Consider the following 19,460-nt stretch of genomic DNA (forward strand, 5'->3'; position numbering starts at 1 on the left):
CAGCAAAATGAGAGGGTGAAAAGGGAAGTTCGAGAGAACAGACCTTACCTGTGCACTCTACCCCACTCCCTGTGCCTTATCCCCAACTGGTGTGGGGACAGCAGGGGAGGTTGAGTCACACATGAAATGGGAGTTTTAAAGTGGGTAGGTGGACAGAACTAAGTCTTACCTGAAGGCAACAGAAAAGTGAAGCTGACAGCTGTCAGAGGGGCCTAGGACCCAAATGGCCCACAGTAGCAGTCACTAGAAAAAACAGAACTTATTTTGAAAGAACGGATTTGAGACATGCTAATCAAAAATCAATTCTGGATTTATTAAAAAGAGACTGGCAATCTGACTTGCAGAGTCACCATTCAAGATCTATCCACTTCTGAAAAATCAGCTTCCACAGGGACCTAACTGCTCTTTAATGCAGCTTTAGTTAAGAGAAAACGTTTTGCGCATCGGTGAACTATCTACTGAATCCCAACCGACTAGAACATTAGGTGACATGGAACATTAGATGTTAATGTTAAAAAGAAGGTTGAAAGCATCCACAAAACAGCTCTTTTAATGAAGTAAAAAGAGTATTTCACATTTCGTAACTGTTGGAAACATCCAGGAGAGCTAGGTCCCTTATCTCCTCCAGGAGTGTGTACAGGCTGCTTCCCTTTGTCTGGCAATATTTTTGATAATCTTCCTGAATGACGTTTACTTTGACTTCTTGGGCAAGCTGAGCTTCCTCCACAGATCTAGTTACTTCTTTCACTAAATCACTCTTTAACAAAAGGGAGCTCTGATGAAGAAGTTCTGTATCTGGTCTCATGTACGGTTTGTTGCTTATTATTTCAAGCCTGATCGTATCAGAATGGCAACGGGAGGCCTGAACGGATATCCTCACCTATCACAGAGGAGAAAATGCATGTTACCAAGTCACACTCTTTATACTTGATGTTGAAATCAATGCTTAATGTAAATACGGACTTACTGTCACGTGGTCAAACAAATGGAACGTAACAGATTCTCCTCCTGTTGTGGTAGAGGTGATTTTGTTTTGATATCGTTGAAGGGATCCTGGTTTCCATTCTGAATGGCTGTCTGAGCCGCATGAGATCACCAAACCATCTTTATTTCTCAGATAAGCAGCACCTTTAATCCCAAACCTGAATCATTGCCAGAATAAAAATCCAGAGATACCGTATTCTTAGTGTACAAATCTTATACACTTAATCTAGAATGCTAGTTTTTATTCTAGATTAAAAACAACTTTTCCTCTCATTTACCTCCAAATATTTCACTGAGCAGATAGAAAAATACTTTGCTAAACAAGGAAGTAAAGTCCTATCTTAACACTAATACAGATGTACTAGACGCTAATCTTTTATACTTTTTTTTTTTAAGTAGGAGCCCAGCATGGGGCTTGAACTCATGATCCTAAGATCACAACCTGAGCTGAGATGAAGAGTCAGATGCTTAACTGACTGAGCCATCCAGGCGCCCCTCCTTTTATACTTACATAGTGTATTATTCTATTACATTATGTACATTGGTATTTACAAATAGTTACATTTTAACAAGTTATATCTAACATACTATTTGTGCTGTACACTTAGTTTAACTATAATTTCTTTTTTTTTTTTTTTTTAAGATTTTATTTATTTGAGAGAGCAGGAGTACAGCAAGGGGGAGGGGGAGAGGGACAGGGACAGAGAGACACCCTGCTAAGCAGGAAGCCCAACTCACGGGGCTCGATCCCAGGACCCTGAGATCGTGATCTGAGCCGAAGGCAAACACTTAACCGACTGAGCCACCCAGGCGCCCCTAGTAACTATGATTTCTTAACAACTGTTACGTTAGATGTGACATACCTTGGTATAAATACAAGCACGCCATTTGTTCTAATTGAATATATAACTCCATCAGATATGCAACGCTCCTCATTCTCTGGGTCTTTGTCTTTAAAATACATGCACTGGAAGAGCTCAGTGGATTGCTTCTGAGAATGCTGGGCTGCCTGTAAGAAGAAGCACAACCCGAAACAGTTACAGCATGCTCACATTCCTGGGGCAACCCAGAAGTCATACTCCTGCAGAAACAATGTCTTCCAATAGGCTGGGCTCTGGAAATGTATTCTTCTCTACTATGAATGAAATCAGTTTTGTGGGAACCTAACCATCCAGCGATAATTCCCTCAAAAATGTCTTTTAGGAAATTAATTTTTTAAGAAAACAACCTGTTCATTATTTAGAATCTGTTCACAGTTCATTCAGGTAGAGGAAAGTATCCACAGCTATGCCTCGCCTTTCTTTTCACGAAGTCTGTCCTAGCACAATCCTGCAGGTGCAAGTATAAATTAGTACCGCCACCCTGGAGGGCAAGTTGGTAATATGTATCAAAGCTTTGTTTGTACACACCTCCTGAGTCAGCAGTTCATTATCACCAGGAATATATCCAGGCCACAATCTGAGAAGTCTGTGAAAGTGTCTATACAAGGATGGGTGTAAACTGGGTTGCCTAGGACAGCACTGTCCAACAGAACTTTCTGCAGTGATGGAAATGTTCCATACATCTGTGTTGCCCTAAAGGCAGCCACTAGCCACACATGTCTACTAAACATGTGAAATGTGGCCAGTGCAACGGAAGAACGGAATTTTTAATTTTTAAGAATTTAAATAGCCCACGTGGCTAGTGACTACAATACTGCATAGCAGTGAACTAGAATACAGGATACAAAAATTATATTAAACATTTAGGTAGTTTCCAATTTTTCTGTATCACCAAGCAAATGCTCTCATTCTACGCTGTACAGTATTGTAGTCACGAGCCAACTATGAAATAAAATACAAAGCAGCTTCTAAAAGAAAGATGTAATTACTCTGAAGTGGGGGTGTCAGTAACAGGTGTGTCAAGTGCAAAAGATTTCAGAGAGCAGGCATGGTACCCTATTTGTCATAAATAAAGAGCACTGTCTGGAATAGTGAATAATGGCTATCTCTGGGTGGTAAGATGACACACGGTCTTTCACATTTCTACTTTTTGGGAAAAACATCTAACCTATTGTTAAATCTCCTAAACCCACATTAAGCGACTTCATAACATCTGTAAATGTAAGGAGAGAGACACAAGAAACCTACCATTTTTATGTTATTTCACTGGGTAGAATAATGCTAGAATTTAATTTGCTAGAATATATGGCACTTCATTCCACCACACAATAAAGCTGATATTCTCTTAGGAAAAGAGATGATCAGTAAGAGAATTTAAAATCCCCTCTTACTCGGTTTCTGTTGTTGATATGTCTGCATAATTCCTCAAGATCTTTGTTGCTGAATAAATTGTCCTTAATTTCCATTTTCTTATCTTTTGAAATGGCTGCCATTAACAACCGGTGTACTACGATATCTGAGTATCTTCTTATCGGAGACGTAAAGTGAGTATATTTATCTAATGCAAGGCCTTCAAAAAGAAACCAAAAGATGTAAATCAAAAAAATATATATTTTTTAAAACGACCTGCTCAAGGTTATGGCCACACAAAAGGAAATGCTATCACTCACCGTAATGATGGAACTCTTCCTCCGCACACGACCCAGTGGAGAAATACAGTGCATTTGACATGGCCTGAGTGGCCATGGAGCGCAGCAACCTGTTTACGATGGGATCATTGGGGTCATTCGCATTATCCAGAGAATCAGCCAGTGTTTTATTGGACCTGACAAAAAAAGTAGAAAGACCTTTATTTAGTCCCCGGCTAACAAAGTACAAGTCAATGCTCTGATGGCAATCTTTCACTCTGAAGAAATTTTATTTTGGATACGTTTTAGAAGCAACTCTTTCCAACTATAGAAACCTATGGCTTTCAAGGTTTAAACAAGAAAAGTATATCAATTTAAATAACATTTCTGAAGTAGTTAAGAGCAATGTACTGATATCTATGCGGTTAGGTTAATGCCCAGCACATAGTAGGTGGTCAGATACTTTTGTCGAACTGAATTCCTAACGCCCTTCATATTAAACGTCCCTTACAGGTCAAAGGATGGACTTTTTGAAAATCAAGAATTACTGAGCCAGAAGGACTTGAAAAACAAAACTAACCTAAACCTGAGATACACAGTTAAGAGAAACTTAAATTATTTTCCTTTTTTTAAAGAGAAAGGGACAGGAAATATTCTGTTTACTTACTCAAATAATCTTTAAAACCAAGGAAATACAGAATTATATTAAAAATGAAACTAGCAAGTCAACATGTCATTCCGTTCTGTACTGCAGCCCGTTAAGAGAAAGGGAAGGAAGGAAAGATGGAAAATGATGAACAGAGCATCAGAAGCGGGCTAATGTGAGCTTTCCAGCGTGACAGACATGGGATGCGTGGATTCAAATCCACCCTCTGCCCTGCCTGACTCACTGGTGAACTACAAGTAAGTCACTTAACTTCTCCAGATGGGATTCCCCATCTGTGAGATACAAACGATACCAGATGTCTGAAGGCCCTCACCCAGTGAGCCTGGCACACACACACAGCGCCCGCCCACCAAACCAACAAAAGATACTATCGCAGACAGAGGCCAAAAAAAAAAAAAAAAAGTATTTTGATAAATAAATAAAAGATATTTTAAGCAGCACCTGTTACTTGAAACAAAATATTGAAAAAAAATCCTCTATACATTATTTTTTAAACACAGCCTTCAGTTATTTTATTTTTTTGTTTTTAAGTAAGCCCATTGTGGGGCTTGAACTCACAACCCCAAGATCAAGAGTCACATGTTCTACTGACTGAGCCAGCCAGGTGCCCCTGTACATCATTTTTAATAGGGGAAATCTTTTACCCTGGAGGGGGGAATAAAGATGTCTCCTTCTATGAAGGGATGGTATACATTTATCATCGGTGTGGTGTTTTAGGGTATTGCCTCAAAGTATTGAAATAAATAGGATTACTTCTTGGTATTTGCCTCAGGGGTCTATGAAATTAAACCAAAGGTAACAGGTTCCTTACTTCTGCATTACAAACTGTAGTGGATCAAATTATGCCAAAATAAACTCATTTTAATTTTAATCTCTATACCTACATTATAGTTACTGAAGAGAGCCAAGAAGTTTTCTATTTTTGGTCAAAGATCTGGCTGTCCCATTTTAGGAACTACTGTAAGATAAATCAGCGTACAACACTCCCTCCATTCCTCTGCCCCCTCAAAAGAGGAGTTACCGTGTATCTATGAAGAAGCCTTTTGCTTTAGCACATTCTCGCAGTTCAGAAAAGAACTCCTGGTGTGGAGGAGGGTGTTGGCGCAACAAGGCCTGATGAGGGAAGCTCTCCCAGATCTTCTTGGCTACCCAGTGGTTGGCCAGGATCATGCATTCAGCCACCGTCTCATGCACCTCCAGGGGCTGCTTGGGGATGAGGTCATGGATGTTCTTTTTTTCATCCAGCTGAACCAGAATCTCTACCCCCTCCAGTTCCAGGGCACCACAATGGTCTCGCTTAGCTCGGATGTGGCGTGCTATGTCAGTCAACTTTCCAATGGCCCACACCAACTCCTCTAGCTTGGCTTGTCTGCTCTTCTCATCCAAGCCTCTGAATTCTGGAATATCATTGACAGCGTGGAAGTTTCCGTCCAGCAGTTCCTGGGCTGCTTCATAAAACAATTTGTATGCTGATCGAATAATGGTTCTGCCATACCACACTTTCTTAATTTCATAGGAAGTTTTATCCAATTCCCATATGACACTTACGGCATACCTAAAAAACCAGTAACGCCGACATCATTATTCAATTCTTCCATTTTTGAAGCAAGTAGAACAAGACCCTAAATGTAACTTAGAAGAAACGAAAAAGCTACAGGTTTCTGGACCGATGTCTCAATTCAAAAACTCCACCATTAACTCAAAAATTATTTAAAATTAAAACAACAAAGTTAGACTAGGTTCTGTTGAGCTCTGAGCAGATCTGAAACGAGTTCACATGTAATGTTACAAACACTACCTTACAGTTCTCCATTTTGATTAGACTAGCATAGCACTGATAGAGTCAGGTCTGGTGGGCTCCCCAGTAAAGAAGAAGAAAGCCTTTCAAATCCTATAGAGTAACAGTGAACTATCGCATCACTCTCTATGGTACATTAATTAGCAAAAAGTTCATTTAGTAAAGAAGCACTTTACCATCAAATCACTCTTTTTAAAAACATATGCAACATTTACAACTCACATAAAAAACAAAGGGCCAATTTTCCTAATATGTAAAGAGTTCTTATAAATCAATTACAAAGAGATGGAGAACCAAAAAAAATGGGAAAGGAACATGAAATAGTTCACAGAAAAGAATACATACATAAATGAGTGTTAAACATACACAAAAATGTTTAACTTTACTCATAATAGGAAAAACACAAATTAAAACCACCTAAGATACCATTTTCATCTCAAATTGGCAAAGATAAAAAAATGCAACATACTGTGTGGCAAGGCTGTTGGGGGAACAAGCATTCTCACACACTGATGGTGAGAATATGCTGTAAGCTTTATGGAGGGCAATTTCATTACATCTATCCAAACACAAATGCATATACCCTTTGACACAGAAATTCCACTTCTAGGAATTTATCCTCCAGGTATACTGTACTTTTAAAAATGCGGAATGACTTCTGTTCCGTGTAATTCGGTACAGTTTTGTTTCTAATAGCAAACGACTGAAAACAATCCAAATTTTCATAGATAAGCGACTGTTATTAATATGGAATGATCTGTAAGGTACATTGTTATGAGAAATAAAAAATAAGTTGCTGAACAGCATAAATACATATAATGTCACCATTTGTATATAAGAGAGAGACCACATGTCACCTTTGTGTGTATATGCATTCTGTCTAGAAAAATACGTAAGAAATTGGTTAACTGGGGGAGAGCGATAGGAGGGGAGCCTTTCACTAAATATCTTTTGGAACCTACACATTTAGGACTATATGGATTTACGTATTCAAAGATAGATATAATGTTAACTACAACAAATAAACAATAAAACTCCCTAAGTTCACGATCCTCATGAAAAACCGTTTCAACCAGGGAATAAATATGCACAAAATCTATGCATTTATACCCAGATTCCAGCTGAGTTTCAAAAGCCCACAACAGAGGGAGAAGCAGCCTCACAGCTAGACAGACAGACAGGACGAGGGGAAGGCTAGAGGAATAAAGCTGCCTACAAATACTGGCGCAGAGGTACAGGGGGAAAACGGGTGGGGAGCAGGGGGCAGAGCAAATTCAAAAGAAGCCGAGAAAGAGGCCAGAAGCGAGTGCACTCGGTATCACAGAAGAGCCAAGACAAGCGCTGGTGATAAAAGATTAAAAAAAAAAAAAAAACATGAACAAACTCACCTATCAACGCCTCCCAGAAGGGAGCACAAATCAGCGCTGAGGACCGAGGGCAGCATGTCATAGCGCCGGTCTGCTAAATAGTACGTGGTGGCCCTGTGAACGACACATACGCGGGGGCGTGACCCTCGGCGGCAGCTGGCAGCAGACTGCTGACCGCAGGGGCTGCGGGACGTAAAGGGCCGAGTCCTCAGTGCAAACCCCCAAGGCCGCTGCTTTCTCATCAAGTGCGGCCGACTGGGTAATCAAGCTATTCCCACGTTCCCGCTTTTCTAAGGGGGACTGCCTTGGGCTGAATATTCTTCCTCGGACATAAAAAAAGAAAGAAAAAGTGACATGAATCTTATTGTCTAAGAAAAATTAGAGTGTAATGAGCCAGTATTTTTAGAAAATAGTGTCCATGCTGGAAAAATTTAACTCATCCCAATCTAGAAGGAAAGTAGGTGAAAGGTCCTGTTAAAAGAAGGAAAGGTGAATTGATCAAGGAACTATTTCTCCGAAGGGACAGCGGAAGTGGACCTCCATGTTTTTTTTTCCCTAGAAGGGATTTGCAGAATTGCGCAAAACTGGGAAATCTTTGTTTTGAGAGTCTGAGACTAGGGAGTTATGGAATAGGTTAGAATCACAAATACTTACTCACATTGCTGGTGTCAAAGGGCATTACCTTGTCCTAGCTTCAATGTCGATGTAAGAATTTGGTGGCACGAAGTGTGTTACGTCTGCAATGTGGACCCCAAGTTCCAAGCTGCCATTAGCTAAGGTTCTGACTGAGAGCGCGTCGTCCACGTCTTCACAGCCTTTTGGGTCAATGCTGAACACAAGATGGGTTTCCCTCAAGTCTTTCCGTTCTCGTTCCTCTTCAGGACTCACCTTCCAGGGATTTCCTGGTGTGTTGACTGGCATCTCACACATCTGTAGGACGAGAGTCAGATATTCAGCAATTCTCACACCACAAGCTTCCTATGAAACTCTGCTCTGGAACATTCTCTCTGCGCCTCATAGAAATCCCACTCATTACCCTGTTCCCTTGTGCAATTAACCTGTGTTTGCTTCTTTTGATCAATAATTATTTATTAGGTGCCCAGTGTGTGTCAGGAACTGTGCTAGGCTCTGGAGAGGTCAAGAGCCAATAGGAAAGACGCAGTCTCCCGTCCCTGAGGACCTTACAGTCTGGCAGGAAATGTGCCAGTTTCCGGGAGCTTCTGTAGTTACGAAGGCCAGATCAAGGATGAACAGTGGCTTATAAAGAGCACAACCTCTTCCCCATTTTCAAATGATCCACTTGCTTAAGTGTAGTTCAGCTTTAAATTCAAGTCAAGCCCTGAAAAAAAAAAAAATCAACATGTCCCAAGTACTAAAAGCCTATTCCTTAAAGATAATTTAAGCAGGACCAATCTAGGGCACTTTCTCTCCATTATTACCCATTTAGGCCATCAATTTGCAGCTAAATAGGCTAACGGGAAGAGACAATTCTAGTCCTGTGAAGTCTAACCCAAGCTTTATTTTATTCTAACATTTTCACTAAGAGCTGTCAAAACAAGTCAACAAATAATTTCCAGAAACTAATGTTAAGCATAAAAATTTAATAATGTAAAATAGTCTAAAATATTTTACGATTATAGCTACTGTTCTGTCAAAGACTATAATGAAAATAAGAACACCCATACGCTCTTGATGGCAATGCAAGCTGGTCCAATTTTTCTGGAGAACAATCTGCTGATACAAATAAAAGCCACTTAAATTTTTTATGCCCTTTGACTTGGTAATCTTACTTTAAGGATTACATCCCAAGAAAAATGATGCAAAAGAAGAAAAAAAAGCAATGTTTATAAAAATGTTTGAAGTAGCATTTCTTCTACTACTGGAAAATTAACCAGCCCAATGCGCAACACCTGAGGAAGACTGAAGCCAAGCAGAGCACATCGATACGCAATAATTTGCCATAACTAAGAAGAAGTAGGTCTGTCAATCCATGGGAATAATGTTGAGTGAAAGAAGCCGACAGAAACTAGCACGGGCACACTATGCATCTAGTTATGCAAGAATAATAAGCAAGATTTGTGAGGATTTTAAAAGATCATAAAGTGATGGCAATAGCTGATGTTTTAGGTTTATTGAGTTTGTGTTTTCTGCAAAGGTTACAAAAACTGTTTCATGAGCATGATTTTTTGACCCGCGGGTCAGAGATGTATGGAACCCTAGAAGCTGCCCCCCGGGGCTCTGTGCAGGCCTCTGGGTGAGTGGTGAGGACAGGGAGTGGAGCCCAGTAGGGGCTAGGCACACTTGCGGCTGGCGAGGGATGTACACTGACAGTAAGCCCCTGACATACCATTTTTAAGCACAGTTGGAAAATGTAAAAGGGTGAGAGCTCTAAGGCACTGGGAAACTACGCCCTCGAAGCCGACTTCAGGCTGCTCCACACAGAATAGAGAGGAGTGCGATTCTTCCATTATCTGTGGCTTTTGGGAGTGGTTACACAGCTCGGGGATTTTTCTCCTTAACGATGAAACAAACAAACAAATGCAAAAACAAACTGGGCAGAATGTCTTTCACGAGAGCAAAGGACTCTGGGAAACTGGACCTGAGCTTCGGAGAAAGGCACAACCAAAATGCTGTTTTCCACCAAGATGGTCGCGATTTCCCCTTCCAGATCCCCGATTCTTCCTAAAACACGCACAAAATGTCCATTTGGATACACGGAGGTCGACTCCCAGGAATCGATGCGTACAACCACCCTGAAGTCCTGCACAAAAAGAGAAAAAAAAAAAACCCCACCAGCCCAGCACCAGGAGTTACGTGGGTCAATCAGAAGTACCAAACGAGAGACACGGCATCTAGCTCTGAAGAGTGGCCGATTCAACAGTGGGTTTTACTTTCTGTTCTGGTTCTTGCTGTTTTACTGAATTGCCAGATGCTTATGTAAGTGCTCAGCCCAGTGCTTGGGGAGGAAGCAATACCTCTCTGCATCAAATAAGTAGGCTGCAAATTTCAGTCTGTTGATGAAAGCCAGCTGTGACACTTCTAGCTAACATTTGCAACACCAACGAAAACCCCATTGTGCACAGCCCAAATTCCATTTCAAAACAAAAATCTCAATGTTGCCAGCGTGCGAGTTACTTTCTACTTTCTTTGACGTTACTTTCTAAGTTTTAAGGACAGCTTTGGGTGGGGAAGCAGGGGTCAGTACGAACGGAACCCCACTGCCCCCAAATTCCAGCAAAGCACAGGTTTGGAAAGCGATGGTTGCAACTGGTCTCAGAGAGCCCGCAGAAGGCCTCCAAGGATGTAAAGGGGACACAAAGACCCGGTTATTGGCTTGGGATGTCCTGCTACGAGGTCTCATTTACAAATTGCAAAACATCAGGGAAAGGAAACTGGGCCATGCCCGTACTCTTCGCCACAGTAGAGGTTAATTTCTAACTTCCTTGTTTATGTCTTCTCTCCTTTATGGAGAATCGATTAGGTGAAATACCACTACATCATCCCTACAGGGCAGGGGGATCGTATTTCTAGATCACTGGCTGGAAGAAAGCTCGTTAGTGTTGGCAAAGCATATCTATTGAAAGTTTCTCTGTTGGACGCCGGATAATGTATGCACTCCGTGTTGTCCTACACAGCGCTTTCTAGGACGGTTTCTCTCTGGCCTTCGTTTATTAACCAAGGACTACGTAACAGATGGTTCTATATATTTAGAATTTGTAAAAAACAGGACCTCGAAATGCCAGATGCCATCAATAATGCATCCCTTCTTATGCAAAGGCATTAACGGCGTTTCCTGGTAGAGCGCGAAGGCTGGCAAAGACAGGAGGAGGAGTACAACGCCGGCTACCTGCAGTGCCTCCGCTTGCTGGGTGCTAATGCGGATTTTGGGAACTCTGTGATCCCAAGGTGTAACGAGGATTTTCTGGGCGTTTTTGCCCTGAGACTGGACCTCTTCTTTGGACGGAAATGTCACCACATAATCCCGCCAGTTCTTCTGAAGGATGCCCACCACTCTGCCTTTAGGAAAACAAAACAAAACAAAACAAAGGCCTTAAATGGTGAGATGTTAACTCTCCAGACGCTGACTCGTTCAGCAGCGAGGAAGCAAAAACAGGAAACACAACGTCCCATTTGTATCAAGCACATCCACGCAAGTCGAGAGATGCTTAAACATTCGCCTTCCTCATATTTTACTATTAAGATGGCTCATTTTTTGAAAGATAATTTTTTTTTATAATGTCATCACTTTGCCCTTTCTGCTGTGGGGTCTCATGTGACAACACTTAGCATCCATTAGTCCCACTTTCCACTTTCTCTTCTGCCCTTCCCTTATCAATCTCAGGTTGAGGGTGTCAGGAAAAGCCAGTGATGTTTTTGCTTTTTTTAACTCATTCACTGTCTTTCTTGCATTTTCCCACCAGTCAAGGTAATTTGGGCCAACGCTGAAAACAGTGACGTATGCGAATCGTTAAGTCTGATATACAGCACTTTCCAGCATCACTGACTGAGGTCAAGAAAAAAGAAACTTTATTTATTTATTTTTTTAATTAATTTATTTATTTGACAGAGATAGAGACAGCCAGCGAGAGAGGGAACACAAGCAGGGGGAGCGGGAGAGGAAGAAGCAGGCTCATAGCAGAGGAGCCTGATGTGGGACTCGATCCCAGAATGCCGGGATCACGCCCCGAGCCGAAGGCAGACGCCCAACCGCTGTGCCACCCAGGCGCCCCAAGAAAAAAGAAACTTTAATAGTTAAAAGTGCTATCTTGTAACTATTGATTGACTGAGCCCCTACCAGGTATGAGGCCCTGTTCTAGGTGTAGGGAATGTCGCAGTATCAGAATAGACAAAGTCCTTGATTTTCTGGAGTGGACGTTCTAGTCTGGGTGTCCATATGGGTGGGAAACAGACAACACAAAGTAAATACACGAAGGAGTGATGTTTGCCAAGGAAGTTACAAAATAGGGTACGGTGACCAAGAGTGACACACGGTCAGCAATGGCAGTTATTTTAAATGAAGTGACCATCTGAGCAGAGACCTGAAGTGTGGGAGGTTGGTGTGAGGAGGGCTGGAGAAAGCTCTTGTTCAGTGGTGCAGAGGACAAGCTGGGCAAAGTGGTAGGAGCACAGTGATGATGAGGACAGTGACAGAAGGCAACCCAAGCTGGCGGGACCCTGTAGGCCATGGTGAAGACTCTGGATTTTATTCTGAGAGAAAGAGGAAGCAGCCACTGGAGAGCTTTGAGCAGAGATACAACAGGACCCAAAGACCTTTAAAAGGACCCCTGTGGCTGGTTCCTGTGTGGAGAAAAGACCATTTGGGAGCAAGGGTGGGAGCAGGGAGACCAGTGAGGAGGCGGCTGGGAAACCACGTCAAGGGGTTCTAGAAGACCCCGTCAGGAGAGAAGCGCAGAGCGCGGGAGCCGCCGCCTCAGGCCACACGGGAAGGCAGAGCTGCCAGGCCTTGCTGATGAGTGAGAGAAAAAGTGGAGGGTAATCCCAGGCGCTTGGGTTGACCAAGCATAGAACGAACCTGCCATTTATTGAGAGGGGGAACACTCAGGGAGGTCTGGGGGCAGAAATCAGGAATTTGTGCTTAGGCATGGTAAGTGGGAGGTGCTCTTCGGGCATTCAGGGGAAGATGCCAAACGGACAACTGAGGAGACAACACTGGAGGCGGAGCAGGGGGTCTGGGCTGGAGAAACAGAGCGAGAGGATGAAGGACATTCAGCAAGGAGCCCAGGCACAGCCCCGAGGTCCTCAGATGGAGAAGCTCTAGCAAAGGGACAGAGAAGGAGCGCCCAGCAGGGGAGGCGAAGCACCCAGAAGCCAAAGATGAGGCAGCGATCTGTGGGCCAAATGCTGCCGAGCGTTACGGGTGCCCAGGGCTGTTGGCCATGAGGTCACAAGTGGCCTTGACAAAAGGTCAAGGGTTTCTGGGTGATGGGGGCGCCTGAATGTAGCGGCTTCGGGAGACCATGGGTAGAGAGGAAGCAGAACGCGGGGTTAGGGGTTACACTGAGTCTTGCCACAGACTGAAGCAGAGAAAAGGGTAGGAGCTGGAGGATATGTGGGACTTGAGAGGATTTGGGGTTTTGTTCTGTTCTAGGATGGGAGATATGACGCCATATTTGGATGCTGAGGAGAATACCATCAATCTGCAGAGAGGGGGAAACTGGTGATGGGGGCAAAGAAACAATACCGAACCTTAATAACTATAGTATTTCTGGATCGGTACAGAGAGGACAAATAAACATCCCACGGGAAAACCAGAAGCTGGGAGGCCTGCCAGAGGGCTCACCTGTGGGCATGGGCTCACTCGGGGGGTCTCCTAAGGCCTTGTCATCACTGTCGTTCTCACACAGGGCGGCTGTTCTTCCTTTCCACTCATTTTTAGAGAGCAGCTCCACGACTACCACGTCTCCATGAATCGAGCGGTTTCGAGCCTTCATCCCGTGGATGAGGATGTCACTGACTAAACCTGTGTTTGGGCGAGCACACGGAAACCCCATAAAGCCGCGGGGGAAGACCCCGTGATGCATCTGACGTCTGATGAGCGGCCCTGCAGGGAAGAGCTTCCTCCTTCAACAGGGAGGTCAACCTGTGTTCCACAGGCCAGGAATGAAGAAACACGGCCACCGCGCCCTATCACGGCATTTATAAGGGCCTACTCTGCCCATCTTTATGGTAGGTGACCGTTCCCTGCACCAGCCTCCGTAAGCCCACGCTGGAATTGTGTCACTCTACTTCAGGGGCCACGCAGCCAGGGAGTGGTCAGCAGGCCCACGAACCACGGATCCCGCCCGACTCCCAAGCAGCGGCCAGAGGGAGCAGTGCTCCTTCTCCTTCCATCCTGCCACGTTCCCTTGACTTTCAGGCTGCTCTGCACCCTGCCACTGAAGACCCAAGAGCTATGCTCTATTACGATACAGCTGATTTACACATCTTTGTTCTTGTCACTTTTAAAATTATGCCAGTAAGGCCACACAGGGCAGCGGCTTGACATCGCGGCCCAACCGTCCCTGCAGCACAGTCAGCCCCAGCGCTCGCCAGGTGTGCTCGGGCGAGCTACTCTGCTTCCCTGTGTTACACTTTCCTCACGTGCCACCTTGTGTATCCTCACAAAGAAAAGGGGCAAAACGATGCTGCTGTGTTCAGCGCTTAGGACAGTGCCTGATGTAGACTGGGTTCTCAATAAAAGTTAGCTATTCTCCTCTTTAAAAATCGATTGCAATAAAATCAGAAACTACAGATAAAATGCGAGGGGGAAAATCACCAATCCGGGGCCCCGCAAAGCCAAAGTGGGGGGTAATCCGACCGGCAGATTCGACGTGACAGTTTCGGCTTTGCTTTCTTCGCTGTGTAATGTCAGAATTAAGATGTAGTAGGGAAGTTTAGGTAAGGCTTATACTGAACCTGAATCTTTACAGCTGGCTCCTTGCAGTCGAACGAAAGCTTCTATCTGGGCCCTGTGTTTGTTGACATTCAGGATTCCCTAAAATCAGAATAAAAACCAACTGAAAAATTTCTTTTCTGCCCACTTTGCCTCCAAAGGCACAGTTTGTGAAAAGTATATGAAAATATCCCCCAAATATTCTTTCAAGGTCTGGGATCCCTTCCTTTAGGAGAAATATTCATCACCCAGGTTTCTTTTCTTCAGAGAACATACCATCAATTTGAATTATTCTTGGCTACACCAGGTGTTTAAAGTGCCGGGGTCTATCTTACCTAAGTGATGAGTGCTCTTTGAAAACTCTTCTTCCTCAAAATAGCCTCCCGGGAATGCTGTAAACTTTACTACCAAGTTGGAAGCATTGGCCGCTCTAGGCATACTCATTTACAATACCCACAATTTAGGGGGTGGCTCAGTTGGTTAAGCGTCCGACTCTTGATTTCCCGTTGGGTGTGGAGCCTGCTTACCATTCTCTCTTACCCCCTCCCTCTGCCTGCCCCTGCCCCACCCTCATTCTCTCTTAATAATAATAATAATAATAATAATAATAATAATAATAATAATTATTAAAATACCCACGCTTTAGGGAGGGACTTCAGCGTGGTCTTCTCAAACTTTGGCCTGCATAAAAACTGTCTGAGCTGCTTGTCGAAAATGTCAAATTCATGATGGAACGGTTCCGTATCTTGATAGTGGGGGTAGATACACAAATCTACAGATGTGATAAAACTTCGTGCGCACACAGACACACGTCAAACTGCTGAAATCGGAATAATAATTTTACCTGATTCCTTCTCAAGACAGTTTGACAGCTTCTGGGTTCTGGGTCCTGGAGGACCACAAAAGACCCCGTGAAAGGGGCAGGAAAATTGCAAAGGAGCGAAGAAGCCAAATTCCCCCAATTTCACAATTTTGTCAAATCTCCATGCCTTGATTCAAAAGTATCTTTGCTTTCCCAGAGACGTGGAGGCATTTATGAGGCTACTTATGTGCTACTCAGTACGTAACCCGACCAAGAAGATGACAGAGGAGCACCACACCAGACAGCAAGGTGTCCACAGAAGAACGACTCTCAAATCCTCTTAAACACGGACAGCCCTGGCTTACTCATGCCCATTTTATTTACGGTCTTTGAAATTAAAGGCCTGTGACAGGCCAGTAAAGCAGAGAAGAAAACATGGCGGCTGGTGCCAGCGCCGAAGCCCCATGACCACCCTCACCTGGATATAGCGGCCAGATTTAATGCCGGCTTCTAACACTTCCAGGGGGAGATGTTCTGCGTACTCCTTCCCGTGGCTCTCCTGACTCTCATTCTCTCTCTCCCGTCGAGACTGAAGGATAGAGTCACACAGCTCGTGGGCGGCCTTTAAGTCAGGCCAAAAATTGTCCAGGTAATTCTGCATTTAAGAAAGGCACAGGAGAAGCATGGTCAGAAGATAACGGAGCTTCTTTCTGGTAGCATCACAAGAAGCCCTGCTCGGGAGCTGGGGGCATGTGGTTTGGAGGAGGTGTTCAGTGAGCATTACCTCCCCGAGCCTCACATGACTGGCTAGTTTTCTACCACCTCACTCGTCCCTGAAGCCTTGCCAAATTACCCTAGGGTGGCCCTTGCTACCGTGGAATGCTTACTTTGCACTTTCGAATCCCCTCCTCTCTCTCTCTCTCTCTCTCTCTCTCTGCATGCATACACGCACGCAGGCCCCGTCCTGCCTGTCTTCACATGCATCTCAATGCAGACAATGGCCTGCAGGGAATGCAGAGGAAAGCTCTTCTGTGTGCATTCTCGTCTTGTTTTTGGTTTTGGTTTTTTTCATCTTGAAACATTTGAAATTTCTAAGAAACTTAAGTGAACAGGTAAAAATGGCAAGGAGGGAAGTGCCTGTGAAAATGTCTCCTCTCCCCCCGCCCCACGGCTGTGGCAAATAAGCAGAGAGGGGCCAAGTAAAGGTTTTCTATTCTCCTGAGGCCTCCCCCTCCTACGCCCCAGTCTTGGTGACCGTCCACAGCTATGGTAACGCTCCTCACATAGACGTGGCTATTAGCGTGACAACCTGGTACAAACGTAACTTTGAAACAAGTGGTCAGGGTCCCCTCCGTGCAGACTTACTGAGTGTTACTGCAGCTCTTGGTGTGACTCTGTCAGAGACACCCGAGACCAAACACCCAGCACCACCCGCGAGGACGGAGTGCTGAGGCCGGCTGTGCTATGGCCCGAGTACAGCCCCTCAAACGGTTGGCTCTCACTAAATAACATCAGTTTTACAGGTGTTTTTAACTCAACTTTAAGTCTAAGGCAGAGTCTAGCACATTCTCTCCTCAAATTAAAAAGAAAACACATTATCCTTCTTGTCAGCTCCAGCATGCCTCCCACTGACTTCAGGGACCTGTTCGAATCACTTCCTTTCTTTCCCACATCCTTCGAGAAGTTCCGTCTGTGCTAACTCAGTACCCCGATTCCATGGTCGCTTACCACCACCAAGCTTTTGCCACTACGAACCGCCTCTTCGCGAGGATTTATTGTCTCCACTCTTCCCAGCTAACTTCAAGCTCCCCACAGGAAATTCCGGCCTTCCTTCTCATCTGAACTCCACAAGTATCTCTTGTTTTCCTGCCCACACTCGCCTCTACGAAGCCCTCGGTCACACAGTTTGCTTAGCAGGCGCTATACACAATAAAACTGTACTCTAGGACCGGACTACAAAGAAAAGTAATTTTAACAAAAAGTAGAAAAATGTAATTTTAGTCAACTGTCCTCTGCAGGAATAAGACATGATGTATTGCAACAGAAAAAACAAGTGACACTGCCATTAATATCCAGCGCCCCCAGAATTCTCTGGCATGCCAGAACACTTCTTTAGAGCAGGGCCAAGAAAATTCTATTGGCAAATCTTTAGCAGTACATGCACCTGGGAACTCTTACAGAATCTACAATTCAAAATCCAACTTGACTTTCTGTAAACTGACAGGGGTAATGGAGGGCCTCATTCGAGGTTCTGAATCAAACATCAATACCGACCACGGGAACTTGATTGGCCAACTGGGCAGACACATGAGACCAGTAATCTCTTGGGAGATTAACAGCCATCCCACTTTCCCAAAGGGTCCCCCCAAACCAGGAGAACTGTGTTGCTAACACAGCCCAAGAAATGGTCACCGATAACCCTGCTCTTGTCTGTGATCTGGACACCAAGCTGATGCGACAGCCTTCCTACAGCACTTCTCACCCCCTCCTCTATCCCTACGAACCCCCATGCACGTTCACACGTGGGCAAGAGCGAGGAACAGCAGAAAAACAAGGCTGGCCTTCAGAACTATGTTGCGTGTATACTCAGAAAAATAATTTGAGAGGCAGCAAGGCCGGGTGGGTGACAGCTTTGGAGTCAGAGTGCCAGGGTTCTAATCCTGGTCCCGCCACTTGCTAGCTGTGTGACTTTGTGCAAGTTGCTTAGCCTTTCTGTGCTTTAGTTTCCTCATCAATAAAATATGGACAATCACATCTACCTGATGGGGCTGTTGCAAGAATTAAATGAAACAATATCCTTGAACAGTGCCTGGCATAGATGAATGTTGGCTACTACTATTAGGTGGAACCACGTAAAAGTGCCATTTTGTAGGTCAAAAACAAGAGAATATTGGCAATTTTACAGGATCCAACCTATTATCATCATCACTCCTAATATTGTTATTGTTAGAACTACACACGAGTTCACGGTCAACAGGGGCTTACTGGGCTGATGTCTCTCCAGTCACAGGGAGTTTGCCCAAATTTGCTAAAGTCAAGATTGCTTAGTTGGAGAGAAACAAAGACTTGGAACTCACTGGTTGAAGTCTTCCTCCACTCTTTATTTTCCCTTTTCTCTACCACCACCGGGACCGAGAGTATTATGGGCACCACTGAGCAAATGAACACATACAGACACACTTACGGACACACCAGATGGAAGTACCTTGAAAGAGATCACAAACACTCCTTCTGTTTCACTTCCATACTGCTGAATTGCCTCCTCGTCTTCCGTCACCATAACGATCGGCATCCTATCCTGGCAATGGTGATAGTACCACACAGCTGCATTGTATATGCTCCTGGAAAAGCAAAGGGCATGTGAGCCCTCCCCAGACAAGCTGCTGTTCAAAGCTTCAGTCCTGGCTTTTAACCTGCTCCCCTTCAGTCTACGCAGACAACCATTCGTTCATTCAGTAACTAATTCCCGACCACCTATTATAAATATGGCCTGGGTTCGGTACTCCGGGGGATACAAAGATAAATTGGGAGAGCACCTGACATCTCTTCTTCCTGAAGACCTCCAACCGCCACAGCAACCTCTTTCATTTCTTGATATGGCCTAGAAACCATGAGGCTCTGCCATCTTTTCAGAGCTGTTAGTTGGCATGCTGCGACAGCACCGCACAGGTGACGCGCTAAGCTATGCGAGGTTTAAAAGATGAAGAAACAAGTCTGGCTAGGAGCAAAACTAGGCTGCAAATAGCTGGAGATCATGATCTAATAAGGTCCGCTATGAAATCACATGAAATGTCCGAAAATCACCCTGAAAAGAACCGGAATTGGAAAATACAGCCTAAGTCTGAAGACATGTGTTCGAGACTGGGTTGTGTTTTCAATGATGTGTATAAACTCGGACAGCTGGTTTCTGTAGGCATCTGTTTCCCTTTCTGCAAAGTAA

The 19,460-nt window shown here is 44.2% G+C and overlaps 1 protein-coding gene across 2 annotated transcripts in view; it reads right to left on the reverse strand.

The window, feature by feature from the left end:
* Nucleotides 1-292: 292 nt before the first annotated feature.
* The window catches only part of DIS3L (DIS3 like exosome 3'-5' exoribonuclease), a 31,807-nt gene continuing 12,639 nt past the window's right edge, over nucleotides 293-19,460 (reverse strand). For both annotated transcript variants that reach the window (XM_045810684.2, XM_045810685.2), the window contains exons 4-17: nucleotides 18,726-18,861; nucleotides 15,999-16,175; nucleotides 14,742-14,820; nucleotides 13,627-13,806; nucleotides 11,173-11,342; nucleotides 9,925-10,086; nucleotides 8,008-8,255; nucleotides 7,347-7,439; nucleotides 5,182-5,715; nucleotides 3,536-3,690; nucleotides 3,257-3,435; nucleotides 1,848-1,993; nucleotides 968-1,142; nucleotides 293-880 (exon numbers count right to left, since the gene is read on the reverse strand). In XM_045810684.2, coding sequence (XP_045666640.2) covers nucleotides 572-880; nucleotides 968-1,142; nucleotides 1,848-1,993; nucleotides 3,257-3,435; nucleotides 3,536-3,690; nucleotides 5,182-5,715; nucleotides 7,347-7,439; nucleotides 8,008-8,255; nucleotides 9,925-10,086; nucleotides 11,173-11,342; nucleotides 13,627-13,806; nucleotides 14,742-14,820; nucleotides 15,999-16,175; nucleotides 18,726-18,861 — 2,743 coding nt within the window. In that variant the 3' untranslated portion in view covers nucleotides 293-571. The remainder of the gene's footprint in view (nucleotides 881-967; nucleotides 1,143-1,847; nucleotides 1,994-3,256; nucleotides 3,436-3,535; nucleotides 3,691-5,181; nucleotides 5,716-7,346; nucleotides 7,440-8,007; nucleotides 8,256-9,924; nucleotides 10,087-11,172; nucleotides 11,343-13,626; nucleotides 13,807-14,741; nucleotides 14,821-15,998; nucleotides 16,176-18,725; nucleotides 18,862-19,460) is intronic.

This window comes from Ursus americanus, chromosome 28, assembly GCF_024610735.1.
Source record: "Ursus americanus isolate L20-20 chromosome 28, mUrsAme1.1.p, whole genome shotgun sequence".
NCBI lineage: Eukaryota > Metazoa > Chordata > Mammalia > Carnivora > Ursidae > Ursus > Ursus americanus.